Below are 20,823 nucleotides of genomic sequence, written 5' to 3' on the forward strand. Positions count from 1 at the left end.
AATATTAGCACGCTACAGTTTTGTCGTCTGTCACTTTAAATCTTTGAGCTTTTTAAAGCAGTATGAATTCTGATTGGCTGTCATTGTTTTTATCCTTTATCAGCAATATCTTTCATTATAGTTATCGTCCTTGGTGTGAAAGGGATTTTCTAGCATTACAAAACTACAGGTTTTCCAAGATGGAGACTTTATGTTAGTATAAAAAATTCAGCCCGTTAAGATTCAGGACCTTGTTTCTATCACATTGGTGCCGCTATTGCATTTTCATTTGGATTTGGAGCAGATCTACACAATGAGAATCAGATCTCACCTTCAGCACCATCGTCACTGCTTGCCGGAGTCGTAGACGATGCACAACACAGAGGTCATAAACGGCTGACACGGCCAGAACAGTCACTCCCTGCTCCTTCCACAGCAAGGCCGCCGCAGCAGCACCCAGACTCCCGGCCAGCCACAGCGTTGCCTGCCACACACCCCCGCTTGAGTGTGTTGCGTTGGGCCTTAGACGGCAGTATTGGGTGTAACAGAGCAGGGACAATAAGAAACAAAACGCTGCTCCCACATCTGCTCGCCCCACCACCCCAGCTACCGCTTCGGTGTGTATGGGATGAGAGGCGAAGAGCAGTCCCGCCAGCAGGCTCCACGGTCCTCCACCCAGTAGAAGGCCACAGAATGCAGTGAAGAGTGCAGTGACACAGCAGTGCAGGCCCACGTTGAACAGGTGGTAGCCCCGGGGGTCCAGACCACCCAGGACGTAGTTGAGGCGGAAGGAGAGGGTGCAGAGGGGGCGGAAGGACTTGTGGCTGCCGCTGTGGGTGAGCAGAGTGCCCCAGAAGTCATCGTACAGGATGTTCGTCCATGGAGTGTCCGGCAGGAGGTCTTGGTTGGTTTTGATTGCTCGGCTAAAGATGGAGAAAGAGGTAACATGAAAAATAGGAGCCATATTGCATGAAAAAGACATTTAGAATAGCATTAACAATAAAAGTGGCATGAAACTTCTCTGCTTCATGCACATTTTTAATGTTTATTTATAACAATTAATGGAGGATGCCACCAGACCAGACCCAGCATCAAACATCTTTACAGTTTAAAGATGTTATCTGACTCCATTAATCTGTCTATTTAACACATATACTTCACAAACAGTAACATGAAATATTTCAGTCATCACTTGGATCCCAATACTATTACCATTGTTTGTTTTGTTACAAAACGATCAGTCATAATAAAATAATATATTAACAATAATCAATTTATGCAGGTATAATTTTTGTATTTATTTATAATACATACATACATACATACATGCCATTGATTCCAATACAATGCAATTCTAATGCTTTCTTTCCCTGTTATAAGAACAGAAATTAGTAACAGTGCCTGTTTCACCATGCATTAAATAAAGCCATCCTGCTATCCAGACAGTGACAGTAGCACAATATATATGCGCTTTCTTAATGTGTTTGCCAGTTTAATGTATTCTTTTCATTTATGATTGGCAATGATGTGGGAGGGCAGCTGATTTAAATATTTAAATTACAATGATTTCCAAAGGGCAAGATCGAGATGCAAGGCCACAGGGAATTGAACACATGCAGTTTTGCTTTATCACTCAGAGTACAAAAGAATGAAAAGTGAGGCGAAAATAGTTTTATCCTTAGAAAAATCTAATAAAAAAATTAAATAAAACAAAAGAAATTCAGAGGGGAAATATTACAATAGCTAGAAGGAAGTAATGTGGAGTGCAATAAACATCTAACAAAAATACATAAAAAATGAACAAATACCCCTCCCAAAAAACTAAGATTAATACATTTTCAGTCGGTGTTGTAGTGGCAGTTAATACATCAGGCCCTCAGTACAAGTGGAGCAGTTTCCTGTGACCCAAATCTCTGTCTATAGAGCTCTCTGTGACTCCATGAGAAAGCCTGCACTTGTTTTCGACTCAGGAAACACAATGCTGGGAAAGTGAAGAGATCGGCGGCCGTCATCACGCTATGACCCCTGCAGTGAGGTCTCAGCTTAGTACCTCGATCATCACATATCAGATGATGCATACCACAAACGTCACTGTTACTACAAATAACACCTAACATAAAATAACCATCACTCTTCCTTACCCATTTTAAATGAGTGCCAATGGGTCATTATTCGCCACACATTACAAGCATCTGCTTTGCCCTTTGTGCATTTCCACAGTGTAGATCCTGCAATTTTTGTAAATGGACCACAGTGTTTGCAAACAATTGTACACTTATTAACACTTATCTGGATTTATGTAGTTGCTTATGTTGTATACATCTGTTTATAAGGTAATCTTGTTCTAACTGGGCCACAGCAAATCAGATTACTGTGAATATAGTGTGGTCCATTAAGAGCAGCTTTACTCTGAGGTCATGACTGAAGGTATTAGCAAATACTATGCACTGCTGTATTAAAACTATTACAAACACACTCAAAAGCAAAGATGCAATTGACAGAGAGACAAACAAACGTACCCTGTGTGTTTAGATTTTGTGTGGTCCAATCAAATTTATATAACCGAAGATGCTCATGGGTAGACGGCTGTGACACAGACCACTTGAGCGTCTCCAAAATATTTAAGTTTTAAAGCAAGGTCTACTCCTCCACTTGCCATCCCTTATTTAGTCCAAATATAAGCAGCGCCTGAGAAAACTGGTTGTTTTGTATGAGGTTTATCTGTGGACCTTGAGAAGGATGACGGCCTGTAAATTTATGTTTTCCTAAAATCCGAAATGTGTCATTTGTCACCTCGAGGGACTGGAAAAATGCAGTTGTATCTTGGAGTATCTAGCCTTGCTCAGTGGCAATACACTTTACATCTCATACATGTAATGTTTTCAGCTTCCAGTGTTTATAATCTCTATAAATCACTGGTGAGCCGCCCTACAAAGCCACTCAGTCACTGGGAGTTCAGAAGGTTAATGCAGTTAAATGTGAGGGCGGCTGGATGTGCAGTCATTTTTCATTTCCAACGCAGCCGGTGCTATGAAAGTAAACGGATTAAGCGTGCAGTTTAGGGTATAAGGTGAAGTTATATACTGACTGCCTATTAAAGATGCACAACATATTGTACCTATTTTCTATATCAACTAGTCGGTGGGTCGCAAAAACAACTAATCAGTCTATGTAATTAGACCAATTCCAGTCAAACTTGACACTGCTTTAAAATGCACCATTCATGGTGGAATGCTAAAAATAATAATAATAATAATAATAAAAGTAAATAAAAAATATATACTGTATAATAACAACAACAACAACAGCAAAAGTTAATATTTATATAATTAAATCAGAGAGGGTATACCAACAGCTACAGATTAGCACAAAGTACTGAAGAGGGATGGAGTGGCTTTCAATCCCTGCACAGGGAAACACGGCTGTGGTGTTAATCTGACGCTAACAAGATTACAGGCAAATCATAGAGCCAGAGTATTTTAGGGGCACAGCTGTGGGACAAGGTCTTAATCACTTTAAACCTGTCCCAACAGAGATGTGTGCAATCCTTGTGTTTGTGGTTTTAACAAACTCACTAATGAAAAGCAATTAGGTGGTTGACTTGTCTTAGAAAATAAATGAACTAAAACAACTGCTATTGACCTAAACAAAGCATTAAATACTGATGTTTTCCCAAAAGAATCACATGTTGGCAAGTAATCATAAACTTTCTATAGAAAACATTTTTTGGGGGAAATTGGCATCAGCTTTAAACAACACACTCATAAAATGTCACTGCATTCACAAATGGTGGATTTGTTTCATTTAATTCATACTGGCAAGAGTTCCCAATTTGTTTTAGCAGAGACCAAGTGTATAACACCCATTAGCCCATAAAGCAAAGCATAAGATGGTTTTAATATGCGATAAACATCTCCACAACATAAAATTTTCATTTGTTGCTTTCACTAAAAACTATGATTTCTTAAGGTGTTCTTGATATTTCAGATTTTTATAAGGGTTTGAACTTGCATCCACACATCCAACCCATATTTCAGTGAGGAGAAAAGGCATCAGTGTTGTGTTATGGTACACAACATATGATATAAATCATAAACTCATTATAGCAGAAATGCCTGATCCAACTGATCCTTTCTCCCATATGGCTTCTAGCTATAACATCACCCCACAACAAATCACTGTGCGCTCCACTTTTAATCAGCCTCAATATCACCTGTCATGCATCTGAAACGCAACATATACATTACTAGTAAAATGTTTAGGAAAAAAAATGACCAAATTTATGTTTCTTGTGATCTGAAAGCTTATGCTTAAATGCTTGAAATTAGATTTGCAAGCAATATGTCTTTGTAAGAATTTAATTACAAGAAGAATAAAACCTCTGACTGATGTATCAAATTGAAGTATGTGAATTATTTCAGAATTAATAATTGCATTGTTTTGACAGACAGTGCAGCACTACACAGTTAAAGGGAATCTTTTATCCAGCAATAATAAATTCAATACCACCATCAATATACATTCATGTTAAAGGCATCTACTATAGGGTCAAGCAGTTAACAAATGCCAAACTGAAGTAAAGAGGCAGTGATCAAAGCCACCAGGCACTCACAGCCGGCCAGATGTTAAAGCCAACTCTGGCATGAGCTTTTAACAAGATCTTGATTAAGATTTTTCCCTCTTGTCTACTGGAACCCATTCATGAGCGCAAAAACGTATAACAGCCAATCAGAGAACACATACTTTTTTTCCACCCATCAAAGACGCTGGCCAAGTGGGGTGGAGCAGGGAAACAGCAGTGTCCTTCAGTGCTAGACACATTCATCTGCTCAGAGAATACTTCTGATTAGCTCAACAACAGCTACAACAAAAAGAGAAGTTCTACACAACACATTGCAGAACACACACATACACACAAAAGTAAAAAAAAAAAAAAAAAAAAAAAACTGATCAGACATATGATTAAAAAATAAAAAAATAAATACAGATATACTGCATTCTGCTTTTGACTCAGAATGCTAACATTCAAACTCAAACAGACCCCAACACAAAAACCTGTCATGCACTGACGGCCCTCACACAAACAGCACTGATTTTAAATCATTTTAATGATCTGAGCAGACCCAATGAGTATCTGTGATACTTCTCACTTTGACAATTGATCTGAGAGCTTCCTCACTACACCAGAACTGACATCGATCTCCAGTAGGAGCCATCTGGGCTAATCCCAGAGCGATGTCATGCTAATGGAATAGTCATTTCACTCAGCACAAAGAAGCCTTGTTAGCTACATGATGGATGAAGACCATAAGAGCTCCAGTGGTAGAGGAAGCCACAGAGAAAACTACAGTTAAAGGAAATCAATGTCTTATAAAAACACTGCAGTCCAGTCAATCAGGCAGTATTTCAGACTGGAGTACTCCACAACTTTAAAGCTCTGACAGTTTTAAATAATCAAGCCTAATCAAGTAATTAAAGTAGCTGTGAGCAGGTATTTAATGCTCTTAAAACTTCTAGAAACTACTTCCATAAACACATGTTATTTTATTGTATATTATATTATCTTTTTTATATTTGAATTTTAATAAATTGAAGGACAACAAAAATACTTTCCAGCGTCTGCAAACCTGCTACTGTAAAAGCCTGAGAAAGCCCTGATTTAATCACTTCTCATAGTCCAGAACCTGTAGAGTCTCACCGTCTGAATGCTGTGATGGATGTGGAGTTCACATCTGGAAAAGTGTGAGGTTGAAGTGTTTCTTGGCCCTCTATTGAGATCCTTTTAATGAAAATATATATGAAAGCCTTCTCTACATATAAAATGTGAATGGAGCGCAAATGCTCTTACCAGGCAATGACTGGAGCCTTTAACAGTGATAGTTTTCATAACATAAATGGCTGCCATAAAATACAGTTAAAACTAGATTTATAGGGCCACCCAACAGGGCACCAGTGCCTTGATCCGAACTGCATTGCATTTCAACACAAATACATGTTCAAAACCTACATTACAGAAACATAACTAGGCAGTGAAATATTATCAGCTGCATATCCTGATCCACATCTTCTGTTGTCTGAATAGACGATAATTGAGTATGAGGAGTTAATTAAAAGCTAATGTCTACAGTGTCTGCTCAGCGGTGATAAATGTTGGCCTTGATTAAATTCTGACAGTGCCCGTTTCTCCCAGCAACAAACCATGTCTGTCTACTCATTGCCTTATCGCACAAATCAAAATGTAGGCAGAAGAACCACCCCAGGGACTGATGCTAATTTGATGGTACTTTTGCGGTCTGGTGCCTCTAATGATCATAGATGATACGACTCCATTCCCCATATATTATATTATATTATTATATTATATTATATTATATTATATTATATTATATTATATTATATTATATTATATTATATTATATTATATTATATTATATTATATTATATTATATTATATTATATTATATTATATTATATTATATTATATAAGATTGAGGAATTAAACATTTAATGCATTCTGTAGGTATATAAACTAGCTTTTTTTCTTCTTTTTTTACCATTACTTTAACTGACTTGTCCCAAGTTTTCAGTTCCATCAAGATTAAATACAGATGTAGGCCTAACCTAACACACATTTTAAAAAGTACCTTAAAATAAATGTCATTTGATTTTATGTTTAAATCTAATGCAATGCCATTCATACAAAAAGTATCCATGCTATAGTCATTTTTACTCTAGTAAACAAATTCTCACTCTGTCTTTCCCAATCTTGCTCTGGTTTTGCATCTGTATGATACATGTCTTGTGTTATCAGCACGAGTAAGGTAAGCTGGTAAGCTGGATGTCATAGTGACCTAAAAAGCTCCCATCTGCTAGAGGAGAAGACAGTTGAATGTATTCAGACTACAGTGGGGGACAAGAGTGAAAGTGAAATGTGCAATTCCACAAATTAAGAACAGCAGGATCTTTTGGTGCTCTTTCACTGTTTGACTGGCCCAGACTAGTCATTAAAAGACACACAACTCAGAAGAAACAGAACAAAACAGACAATAAAGGCAAAAAGAGAAAAGCCTAGACCTAATTGATCACATTCTATTCTTCATCTGTGCTCTTCATCCATTCCTCCCTGGCCTCTCTTTGTAACAGTTTTCAGGATGTTCACTAATTGGCAAATCGACCAGCTGTGTCCCGCAACTATACCTCTTCCTATACAATGCCACATAAGCTAACTGAGCAGTGAAAGCTAACAAGGCATGTACATATTCCAAATCTGCTATGGTTTGAATGTAATCTGACATTTGTTCCACTATAAAATATTCAGTGAGCTAGGCAAGAAAGAATGGACATTAGCTGCGTCCCAAACTCCCAATTCAGAGGCTGCATTTGAACGGCAATTTTCCCAGTCTACGAAAGGATAGAACGAGTGGATGCTTCGCAGCCTATAGGCTATCCAAAAAATTCATTACATGTTGATGAAGACAGGATTTTTTTAAAGAGAAAATACCGAATTCCACTTTTAGATGCAAGTGTTGGGATTCAACTTACTCAAATATCTAACGCTACAAATTTAAAATAAAATAAAAAAAACCTTTAAAGCTTTAAATTAAAAGGTTCAAATGTTTACATCTCACTAAATGCAATTTTATATACTTTATACTCTTGATTATGTACATTGATGGACCAAGGTGAACATACTTAGACAAGTCTTGTTTTCAGACAGGTGAATATAACTTTCAAAAAAAAAAAAAAAAATCCAGTACAAACATTATGCCCGTTGTCATTATGTGTTAATTGTGTTAATTCAGAGCATTTAAAGCAGTTTATCAGCCAACAATATGTTTAAGTTCTGAGTATTAAAGGGATAGTTCACCCAAAAATGAAAATTCTGTCATCATTTACTTTTCTGAATTTCTTTCTTCTACTGAACACAAAATAAGGTATTTTGAATAATGTCGATAACCAAATAGTTTCTGGTCTCCATTGACTTCCATAGTATTTTTTTACAATGGGGACCAGCCACTCTTTGAATACCAAGATTCTTCAAAATATCCCTTTAAGAACAGATAAACACTTGGACTTAATTGGACTGTATTATGTGAGGAGAATGAAAGGCAACCATTGTATGTGTACAGTATGTGTCATTGTTGACTTCCCATAATTCCTTGCATTTAACCAATAGATTGAAACTTCAAGTTCTTAAAATCATTTTAAATTATCATTTTAGAATTAATAAATATTATTTATACTTTTCAGCTTCAGAGATCCCCACTTTTCATGATCCAATCAACGCCTGATGGATAAAACCTGCTCTACATTTATCATCACATTAAACACCTGGTTTTACTTGGAAATGTGACATTATGGATGTAAAATGGGTTGAAAACTGCAAACTACATTCACTTAGAGTTGACAAGAGAGTGATTGAAGATAATGACTAAAATGGGGAGGAAACGAGACAGACAGAGCAGAGAAAGATGGAGAAAGAGAGATATTACCCGCTGGCGAGACGTACTGCTGGATCACAGTAATCTATTAACTCGTGCATGGGGAATCTTTGCTACATATTGAGTGGCAGAAATGTCCATTTCATCAAATACTGACGGATAAAGAACTTCCACGAAAGTCATACCGGAGAGAAATTCACACACTTCAAAACAGATAAACACAGCAGGCAGCAGTTTATCTAAATCCCACTCTGAAATATGGTTTCTTTCCGTTTATTGAAATCAAGCGAGGCCAGATAAAACACAAACTCCAGAACCTGATGGTGTGATGTTACTAGAGCCAGACACCACATGAGTAATAATACTATCTGTGAGCCAGATAAGAGGAAAACAGCATTGAGAAATGAGCAGGGGCTCCTTTTTCAGCCTATGATTTGAAAAATATGTCTCAAATCCTATTAAAATCGGATGGAATGTAAACATTCAAGGGACAGATCATAGAAACCTTTTCCCTTGCCTCATTATTTATAAAAACTACATTTCAAACTAGGTCAATCAAAACGAATCTCTGATTATGACATCACAACCCTGAGCACATTAACATATGCAAATGACCTCTTTTTTTGATCGACTGGGTGGTCGTAAGTCTTAAGGAAGTTGTGTTTTCTTCCCTATTGTCATGCACTGTATATATCCAAAGGAAACGGCTTCTTAAACAAGAAAAAATGTGGGGCGAGATTTGATTTTGTCCATCAGGAATTGATTAAATCGTTATATCATTGTGGTTTGCAATTGCTGTGATCTCATGTGAGTGACAGGTTGTCCTCATGGCAAAAAAAGTCTTTAGAGAAGAGATGTCGCTGCAATAGGGAGGGGAAGGTAGAAAATGGTCTTAATACTAAAAAACATTATATGAGAAGGTAAAAAACACCAAAACAGTTATATGCGGAAAAGCTCCTCACGATCTGACATTTCTCCTTCTCAAAATTATGCATGCAAACCCTCCATCCCTGCACAATAAATTAACTGTATCATCTGACCGGTAATGGCATTGCATAGCAATGAGAGCGCTGCAGACAGTGAACCTAAACAAGTCCTCATATCACTGCGATCTTTCTTTACACGGCAGGCGAAACGCTCTATGCGCCTCTTATCTAGGGGAAACACAGGAAAAGCAAACAGATTGCTTCCGGACTGGTGATGAATTACAGACCCCCAAAAAGATTTGAATAGGAATGAAATATGACCCGAATGTGGTTACTAATGTTGCCCAATTGCTCTGAGCAGAAAAAAACTGAATCAAAGCAAACGACATCACCCCCTCCCTAAATACGCAGCATATCATTAAGATAATGTAGGTTGAGTGATGTACTACAAGTGATATGTATAAAATGATAAAGTGTCCGTTCTCCCTCAGGACGTTACTTGTGTATGAGAATTAATGCTTTCTTTGTTCTTTTGAATTTTGAATCAAACACTCAGTGTCTTTTTACACAACAAAGACATCCATATCAGCAACAAAATCAATATCTCTCTGAATGTATGCAACATTCTCTCCACAGTTACGTCCTAAAGAAAATACTGAGGGTCTCTAATGGGAAACGCATTAATGTAGACCGCCTGGCTCAGCGCTGGAGGGGTGCAGGTGTGAGAAATACAGCAGAGGCCCCTTTAAAACCATAACATTTCCGTCCCGACTCATTTGCTTTTCTTTTCACGACGTGAGAGGATATAAAAACATCTCCTCGAATTATGGACTTAAAAATGACGTGACTTTTGAAGCAGCGGTAATTACCAAGAAATACAATTGAGCTTAAGAGCGTGGAATATTTGGCTCAATAGACCAAAGGCGATGGAGGACTTAGCCGCCACGCTCTGTGACACGTCCTAATGAATCTCTATTGCACTCATAAAGCAGCTGAGCCTGTAGATGTGACATTTTAAATAATTTAAAAAAAAATCCATCCAGGAAGGCAAAATTAGGGGCTTTCAATACGATGCAGGTAGCACTGACATTATATGCATGAATGATAACAAGCACAGTGAAGTATTAGCACACGTAAAGCTGACATAAAAAAGAGAAACTCTAGCACAGACTTCATGAAAAACAAAGAAATCTCTAAAATATGAATAAATGGTAATACATGCAGATTGTGCATGATTTTCTTGCACATAAAAAACAAAACTACTTTACTGAAGAAATTAAGAACAATCTGAACCATTTTTATTACTATATATTATAGAAGCTGACAAAAACTCTTGCACAGACCTCTTTATGAAAAATCATATGTTGCTGGAATATTGACAAGAACTATTTTTGAATAGCATACAGCACATGATAATTAGAAGTACTTTACTGAGCAAATTATAAACAATTTCAAACTATTAAAAATAACCATTAAAAAACATTGTTTACTATTTACATCTTTAAAATATGCAAGCCATTATTTACAGCGGGATCCAAAAGTCTGGGACCTCTTTGAAAATCTGGGATTCATAATTGAATTCAAACCAGGCAAATACAATTTTAGGATTTTGATGAATGTCAAACATTGTGGCGTAAATTTAATGAGAAATACATAAGATTCTGCATTATTTGTAGGTAACTAATCACATTTGTGACATGGACCACTGACCCTAATTCATAATGAATAAAATGTACTAAACAAAAGCAAAACAGAAGCATTTTCCTTGGTGGTCTTGGACTGTTTATCTTTGGTCCTGCCAGTAAAACAACACAAAGATTAAGGAGGATCAATACGAGAAACAATCAGCACTGTTTAACAGGGCTTGGGATTTGATTCAGTCGGCTTTCTCCCTCCCAACAGATGACAGGTAGATCCACACAATCCACAGGAACCATGATAACCCCATGATTAACCTGTCAACCAGGCTGCCCAATTATCACTGCAGGACACTGTGTTGATGGATCCCCTTTATATCCACACACACACACACACACACACACACACACACACACACACACACAGAGAAAGAGAGAAAAAGAGACCTTAACTGATTATGACTGTCATTAATCTCTGCCTTGAGCAGAAGGCATCAATTTATTAGAGGATTTGTCAGTCAGATGCACTGACATTGAGAACGGAGGATTTATTTTTGTGTGCTCCCCTGATTCCAAATTGGCACAAGGCTGGTGAGGAAGTGTTCGAAAGAGAGAACAAAAGAAAGAGGAAGACAAAGACAGGAGACAGAGAGTGCTGAGAGCGGGAGCTGACGAAAGATGATACACAATCGTCATCGATCACACAGACAGCAAACAGCTACGAATGTGTGTAATCTGTGGGGAACTGAGAGGGTTTGAATTTCTCCCTACTGTGGTGAGTTTTATGCCCATCTATGTGTTTGTGGGAGAAGGCAGATGCCAGTGCAATGTGACACCAGTACAGACAGCTCATAATCACTGGGCTAAAATGTGTGTGGTCGCTCAGTCCGAGGTTTATTAAAAACTATTATGAAGACAAAAACATGCAGAAATGGGAGTTTGCAACAAAAAAAAAAAAAAACTATAAATATGCACTACAATATAAATAAATTGAACAGAATACAACTTTTTAATCAGTGCTGGATGATGCTATATTATATTGAAAAATGAATGAAAACTAAGACCAATAGCCTACTGAAATGTAAGTAATTTTCATATACATAAATGAATGAATAAATTAGTCAATATATTGGTAAAAAAGTATGTAAAGAAATAAATAACTAAAGTAAATAAATCAAGTAAATGAATTATGCTATATTAGTAATGTAAGGGATGAAGAATAAAACCAATAGCCTGAAAGTGAACTAAATAAAAAAATGAGTGAGTGAGTGAGTGAGTATCAGTCTGATTTGGGGACCAGAGCCTATAGACTTTCTAAGACCCACACATAAAGGCTGTGAACTGTGGGAACTTATAGGAAGACTGATTACACATTCAAAATATTTTCTGGATTTTAACCATCAGCAACCATATTCTGATGTCTGTTGAACATTAACCTGGGTGGGAAGTTAAGCCTCAACTCTAGAAGACCTCAGGATTGAGGTTTTCATCATGTGTGAACACTCCATAACTCAACAACCGCTCTGCAGAATCCTTTGATCCACACTTGTGCTGGTACGACTTCTATGAGGGAACGTAAGGGGTTTCTCGTTTCCAAAAGTTACCTCATAGTGGCAGTGATGGGAGCTGTCAGAGTCTGGAGTCCATTCTGCTAAATGACTCACAGTAGCAAACTAAGAGAATCTAAAGAAGCGAAATTTGTACTCCATCCACTCATGTCTAACCAAAACAAATGTCCTTTTCTGCTAAGAGACTCATTTCTTTGATGTTTCTGGGTACAAAAGGCCACATCCCATGGCAGTATATCGACACCAACGCTAGTCAAGCTCAATAAAGGCGACATCCTCTTCGTTACAACACTGGCTACCTTCTTTCAAGAAACTCGACACTTAACTCTGCCTGTATGATTCCCCTCAGGGAGGCCGGTGTCATGGCCGGTACATGAGGAGTTTCACCCTGATTGTCGATTCAGACAGTGTTCAAATGAGCCGAGTTTGCTGACAGCTCCTCAGAGTTGGCCACAGAAGGATAACCAGTGCAAATCTGCAAGTAATCAAAGCACCAACCCCCAACACACAGCATAACATTACACAAACTCCCTTAGAGTTTGCATAAATCAATATAGTGGATTTGAACATAAAACTTACATGTGTTCAACACTGGTGGAATAATGTGGCATATTAGGGCTTGAGGGGAGAATGCGGAGTGCTTTACAATGCAACCATTTCCACTGGCAACAAATCAAATCTTTCAGTCACTCGTTCTGAATCTCATTCACTCTGCCTCTGGCACACTATAACCACTCAAAATGATTTTAAAATTGATTTTGGTACTTTTGATGAAGCCCATGCATCTGCCTCTCCTTCATAAAATATATCATCTCTGTGATGTACTTGTCTGGGTTGTGCGGTTAAACCGCTCTCTTCAGCCTCCAAACATCTCAAATTACCCTCTTTAAATCAGCCACTCTTCACTTCCTCTCTTATGTTGTGTCCCACTGCAGACAGAGCTGAATGACAGCAGTTCGGTTAAAAAGAGTCAAAGAAGTGCTAATTGTTCAGGTGGCAATGTGGGTATTTAGGATTGTAATGGGTTTAATACACCTTGAACCGAAAAAAAGAATGAAGACACTAACAGTCTGTGACAAAAGTCACAAAGCAATTTTAAAGCATTGATTTGTTATCAAGTACAGAAGCAGTCTAAAATATATAAATAAATATAAAAACTATAATTTCTACAATGTTCTAATTAGTAAAATTATAAAGTGCATAGCGCAAGATTATAATAATTCCATGAGCATGTCTTTTGATGCCTGAGACATGGATTGGAGAAATACATACTGTAAATTCATTATTTTGTCTTGAATTCTTTCCCATGCCACCAATGGGCACATACCTACTTTTAAAACGATAAAAAATGACAATTTCAGGAAACACTTTGTCCTGAAACCCCAAGAGCTTTAATAAAAATAACAGTCTGACATTTCAAAAGGCATGAGAGCATGTCTAGAACAGATGGTTTGATAAAATAAATGGTCTGTTGCCAACTAATATCAAGGCCTGTAATAGCAAGGATTGACATCTTAAATAAAGACTAGCTAGATCACTTACATATTTTGTTCTATTTTTGTGGATGGCAATTGTGTGATTTTTACTTCATGATTTATGTCAAATCTATACGGGTAACAAAACAGCTATCAATCATTGCGAGACATGCGAACGTGCACAAAAACCTCATTCACGCGATCAAAATGCAGCCATAAATTAATGGTTATTTAATAATTAATAATCTGTACATCTGTCAAGACCACACAGACGGCCATGTGTCAAAACTCAGACAGAGTGTGAGCTCTCTTGACACTATCTATCAATCACAGTACTTGCACACTGATCTCCTTCTCAGCTTCTCAGAAATACACAACATTGAACTGGTTAAGCATGCGTTCGTCACACAGCTGGAAGAGAGAGGGATGTTTTCTTTTTAAATTCCCCTTGAGGCCTATTATGCATTTCTAGGGTCACATATTTAAGGACTGTTACAGATGCCCAAACAATGAAGAATGAAGTGGCCAGCACTATGTGACTGGGTTGAATTAAAAACCTTATTTCTTATGCAAGTCTGTTGCTTGACTAAATGTCAGTTTAAATTTTTACAGTGCTATACTGCTGGTGTCATACACTACAAATAGTCAATTACAACCACGGTTACTGTATTAATCAAAGCAGCAGCTGCCCTACAAGTGCCTCTAAAATCCCATACTGATCAAAAACTAACTTCAATATTGAGGGAAACATGTCGTCAGCCATGGATATGGACACGGCTGAACCTGAGCTAATCAGTGAACGACATCCTCTGGAAATCTCTTCACTGATATAACTAGCATTCAAAACAAACAGCAAGATGTTATCTCTGCAAGGCAAGCCACGTGAAACTCATCCAGAGGGCGAAAACCATGTAAGCGAGGTCTTATTACTCACAGTCAGAGTCATGGAAAATGCTTTAGAAAAGAACAACTGGCACAAGATCACATAGCGACTCTCAAACATCACTCTCAAGACATGTAAAAATAAATTTCCCCCAGTAGGATAACACTGGCTGACGTCCTCTGCCTTCAGTCAAGTTGCACATTTCATACCAAGAATGCTTGACTCGTTTTTTTTTATTGCTATTACCGTTGGCGCATGGAGTGCGGACAAGCCTCCGTACCATTCCAAGGAAAAACACTTGACGTGATTAAGAAAACAGAGACGGAGCGCAGTACCCAAGAGCTCTGGAAGCCCAAGACTTCAACCGCACTTCAACAGCTGGTGTATGACCACAGTCAGAGACAGAAAACAGTCCCAGGAGTCGAGTCTGGAATCACAGAAAACCAATCACCAGATTCTTTGATTATGCCTTGAGCACACAAACACATAAATCACAGCAACTTAAACCCCGGGGACCGGGTGAAGGACGCAGGACTGTTGACCTTTATGCGAGAAGGTCGATTTGATGAATGACTCCGCAGGGTCAGAGTACTGATTGGGTATCTGTGGTCTCTCAAGAGGGACAGAGAAGGATGCAGGCATGTGTGCCTCTCTTGGGTTTAAATTAACACTGGGTCTCATCTGGAAATTAAAGGTCACAGGCCAGGATTTAACATTTACAAACACACTACTTGCATCGCCCCTGCAAACTACTGGTTTGACCTAAAATTCGAGCTTAAGTCACTGAGCAGATCAGCACGTGGTGAATATGTAGATGAATATCTGCCCAGTTGAGAATCAATGCATCGCATGTGATTGGCATTTTGGAGGTCAGTTTGGGGTTTTGGGATTTGGAGGTCAATATGTTGACAATAGCCATATTTGGGAATTTATTTATGCAAAAAATTGAAATGTCGCATAAAACATTTGCGAACACAGCATCATTCCCATCCCGTGTGGTCAAGAGAACAAAATCGTCACTTCCTGGGAAACTGGTGCAAAATTATCCGTAATAAAGATGTAAGTTGCTGCAATTGGGGAAGCATAAATCACTTGCGCCCCAGAGTGTGCAGATGAAACGCAATAAAAGCCGTCATGTTATCTTGTTATCTTTCATTTTGATGAGGCTCAGGCATTTCAGAATGACCAGATGAACATTTGAGATGCTGTGAAATGAAATTGGTCTGCTGATTAGTCCAGTTATCCAATCACATCCTCTGATGAGGCAAAGTCAAAGAGTTTTTTCTTGCGTATTGAGGGATTTATTCACTATTTACTTAAATGTCTTTCCATTGTAGTGCACGCACATGTCTTCTTATCAGATAAAAACAGTATGGCCTCAAATGAGCGCATACATTTTTGTGCACATTTTTAGAATTTATGCGTTTTCATCCAGCTTTTTTCTGTGCAAGGCTATATCTCAAGATTCACATAAAAATAGGTGGATGGAAACAGCTAATGAGATATTGAAACAAACAAAAGAATGTATAGCATGAACATTGATGTAGTCCCTATGTAGGTTCTTGAAATGATCTGTAAAGTCAAATTAAGTTCCACCAGGGAGTTTATCAATTAATCTTAACGGAATCAGAAACAGCTGGACATGTTTACACAAATTATCACTTCCCTGTGATAGTATCCCTGCTTTGGCTAGTGTACTAAATGGGTCATTTCACTACAGTAAACCCACAGAAAGACGCCCAGGGTTTTGTCTGGCAAAGCATATTCTGGCAAAACATATTGGCAAATAATTTCCCAAAAATAAGCATAAATGTATTGGTGAAAAAAGACAATGTCAGCAAGCCCACACAGTCAAATATAGAAGAGACTGACTAGTTGTCGAAAGAGCTATATCTCAAGGTTTTAGATCACTACACAGTCCTAACAGTACACATTTGGGATGTCTCCACATCTATTTCAGGTCTTCTACTAAACGAACTGATAGGTCTGTTTGATTAAGACACAAAATCTGCAGTGTTTGCAGCACACTCTGGGGCAAGTTGTCACATTTTAACTGTACCTACATGTTTGTACAGCAGGCTGTCTTTAACATTTTTGTTTCATGTTAATTAAAATGAATAAACAAACCCAAACCTGAAAAATATTATTTATTGGCGTAAAAAAGTGACAACTAGCCCCGGTTTCCAGAGGCGCGCGACAAGTAGCCTAACGTACTTCTAACGATAAACAATAAGCAAATTTCACACGACAAACAATAATAGCTGATATTTCACAATTTTAAATATTTCCTAAATATATGTGAAGTACATCTAGTTTGAGTGGAACTTGTAAATAAATTTAGTAAGCATTTAATAGAAGTTAAATGTGCTGTTTTGACAAGCTAAGTTACACAATACAAACAGCGCAAACATACAGTTAGGTGACTTTATCTGTGCGGTCAAACGTATGAGTAAACGCACGTTTAACTAACCACACATGTCTCATTGTTGTCATTATTGTGACTAACTGTTAGGATGAAGTGATGGAGAAGGACTGTACCTGTCATCATAGCAGAAATCAGCGCTCAGTGTGTTCATATAAAGGAGCAGAGCCACAGCACTGCACACCAGCTCCACTATCATCTCAACGACACACAGGAGAAAAGAAAGTCCAGGAATGAATGACACTGATCAGTCCCTGTCTCTGTTTGCTGTTGTCCTCATTGTTTTGCTCCTGCTGCGAGATGGGAAGAGTTTCAAAAACAACCATCGCTCGTCTAACCCATTTTCAGATCAAGGCTTTGGATTCAGCCCTCAAATTTTGCTCGTGCTGTGTGATTTCGCTAATAAACGGAGAGGAATCGGTTGCTCTTCATCCAAGCCGTAGTGAAACATCCCGTTGCAGTTACACCCTCCTATCAAACACAGCACGCGTATGATATTTGGAAACGCCGCGCATGCGCAGAAATCAAGCATCAGCATCAGTGCACTGAGAGCCTTGTCCTATTAAACTGATTTAGACCCTGAACATAATAAACTGCAACTGTCTTTGGTTTGCAGCATTTACATTTTTGTTATGAACAACTTTAATTTTAAATATATTTTAATATTAATTAATTTCTTATCAATTAATAATTTAAAAAAAAAAAATATTATTTTTTTATTTACTTCTTTTTTTATCTAAACTTTTACACGGATCCCCATGTCGCTCTCTTACTGTCCCCTGGTTTTGAAAACAGTTTGAAAACCCCTGTAATAAACCATAAAAATATTAATATATAACATTAGAAGATGAATGAGCTATGTTTGCGCCCTGTGTTGAGTTGTGCTTTTAGCGTGTGAATCTTTCTGAAATCCCCACTGAGGAGCAGCTGGGTCAAAAGCTGCTCAGAGCATGTGTGAATCTGCAGGAGTCAAACACAGGAACAAGAGCGAGAGGAGAGCATTTGTACCCCAGTGTAGTCACTCCACTCCTTATCCACCCCGCTGACCCCAAGCTGTTGACCCTTGACCATCAACCCCACTGGGAGGACAACTGCTCCTTTCAGGGATCAACTGACCTTCTCAGTTCTGCATTCTGCTGCGGATACAAACCGTCAGATGGAATAAGTGCACGATTAAAAAAGCAATGGTGGAATAATCTTATAACCCAAAACTCGGTTGCAGGTGTGTTCTAAGATAAACAAGACAAATTAAATGCAAATAATACAATTAAATAAAGAATAAAGCATAAAATTAAAATGCAGGCAACAGCTTGCATGCGAAGATGTTCATAACAAGGCCAAAGGCCAAGAAATAAGATATGTTTTTGAAATTCAATTTTAGACTTTTCCATCACAGATGATAAATATCAAACAGGAAACAGTCATGATGGGCCGTGCCACAGTCTGAACCACTCCTGCTCTGAAATAGCACCTGCTTGATTTAGACCAGCACACGAACACACAGAGATCAACTGCATTAAAATAATAAATAGAACTAAACTTGACTTGGCAATGATACTCCTTATATTTTGTTCTTCATCCTCAAAAGTTACATAAAAAGTAACGCTTTACTTTTCAAAGTTATACTTTCCCCAACATTGGCCATGCATATGTTTATATATTTAAAATTTGTCATGTTGGCCTATTTGTAAAAGGCAGCTTGCCTAATGAGAGATTTTGTTATAGTTTCCATTCAGCACAACTCTATAAAGGCAGTGAGGATATTAAAGGAACATGTTTCCAGGGCAAAACATTTTAATCTGAAACCTTTCACATCGCTGTCCAATTTGTGATAGGAAACACATTACAAGAACCTGTTTACATTTTCATCCACAACTGAAAAAAAATATACAGTATATCACTGATTTCTACAATCATCATTTTGGACTGAGGCCCATGATGCATAGAGGATACACTGAGAGAACTTGAATACATTTCTATTCATGTACAACCTTCGGCCAGACGTGAATTTGTTCCTTAATATCCTGTTAACACTTCAGACAGTGAGGCAAAAAAAAGAAGCTGATTATTTTCAGATGGAGCTCATCATGCGTCATTGTAGATGAGATTGGCATATGTTTGCGTGTGAGGGAGAAATAGAGACGCGATTGAAAGAGAGAAATAATAACAGAATATTTTCCATCTGTGCATCCTGTTTAGTCCCTTCGAATCACTGATGAAAAGATAAATCGCACCTCTCTTTCCTTCCAATTCTCCTCACTCCTTCTTCTCCTTCTTTTCCCATACAGTTCCCATATTAAAGCGCCGATGCCTGATAAGGAGTATTGTGTGGTTCCTCTGCTTCCTCCGCTTACCGGAAGCTTCACTGGCTCCCCATTGACTTTTCCCATCATTCCCCCCCCTCATCCCGTTCTTCTCACACAGACCTGCCAGGGCTTGGATGTCCACACAGCTAAAACGTTGCAGAGAACAGTTGCATCCTGGGAGTAAAGAATTCCATTAATGTATCATCTTTCACACTAAAATTGAATTCAAGGGGTGTTCACACACATTCTTGTGTTTAAAGTCCCCATGAAATGCAAATGGACAATTCTTGTTGCAGTATCTATTATAAATTACTTCAATTTAATAACTTTATTCAAAATAACTTCCCCTCCCTCTTGCAGCGACATCTCTTCTCTTCTCATATGACATGTTTTGAAAATCCGTTTCATGCCGACTTCAAAAACACAAGATGCAGCGCACCAGAATTCAATTCAATTCACATTTGGCCATGCATTCACACATATGGTTTTGTACCCCCAAAACCGCACCATCTAACATGTTTACAGCACAGCACAGATGAACACAAAAACACATTCTTTCAGAACCAGCCCTAAAGCTTAACAAATGTTCGCTTTTTCTTGAAGCCCATCCAGCTTTGGTAAATGTGTTATTTATATCCTGAAGTCACAAAGTCAGTGAAACACACCATGGTTGTTGACCACAAGACTTCGGGGGACAGCAGCTGTTTTGTGAAGTGAAAAATGATTCGCCACATAAGCAAACAAATCAGTTGATTGTTTCTGCTTTAAGTGAAGGAAAACAAATTGTGTTTTTGATGATCTACTAAAAAGGAAACTTGTTTTGTTCAGAGTGGAGCTGGACATTCCTGGTGACGATAGAGAAGCATTTCCTCAACCTCCCTTGCATGCAAAGAAAAAAAAAAGAAGCAAAATTTCAGGAAATAAGGGAGTGAGTAAGCTGGTTTCCCATCGCTTTGCTATTTCTGTCTCAAAGAGATGTTTTGGAGTGCATCATGTCATTATCCTGAAGCTTTTCCTTTCTCTAATTTAGACGCAGGACAGGAAATGGCACAATGCATCCGCTAAAAAGATGAATTCATGATGGAAACATATGCGAGTGGTCAACAGACTCATTTTGGCAAAGTGTTAGACTGGCCCCAACACACTCCATGAAGTTCAGGCTCAAGTGCTGCAGTGTCAGTGTGTA

The 20,823-nt window shown here is 38.1% G+C and overlaps 1 protein-coding gene across 2 annotated transcripts in view; it reads right to left on the reverse strand.

Annotated features, from left to right (window-relative positions):
* The window catches only part of tmtc2a (transmembrane O-mannosyltransferase targeting cadherins 2a), a 41,508-nt gene extending 23,641 nt beyond the window's left edge, over positions 1 to 17,867 (reverse strand). The window contains exons 1-2 of one of the 2 annotated variants that reach the window (XR_014030073.1): positions 17,448 to 17,867; positions 311 to 902 (exon numbers count right to left, since the gene is read on the reverse strand). Coding sequence is in view for 1 of the 2 variants with exons in the window: in XM_081363965.1 (XP_081220091.1) it covers positions 311 to 902; positions 17,448 to 17,530 (675 nt within the window). In the remaining variant the exon portion in view is untranslated. The remainder of the gene's footprint in view (positions 1 to 310; positions 903 to 17,447) is intronic. The other variant, XM_081363965.1, reaches the window with a different exon arrangement.
* Between the last annotated feature and the right edge of the window lie 2,956 nt (positions 17,868 to 20,823).

This window comes from Scardinius erythrophthalmus (genome assembly GCF_964197995.2).
Source record: "Scardinius erythrophthalmus genome assembly, chromosome: 4".
In the NCBI taxonomy this organism is placed as follows: Eukaryota; Metazoa; Chordata; class Actinopteri; order Cypriniformes; family Leuciscidae; genus Scardinius; species Scardinius erythrophthalmus.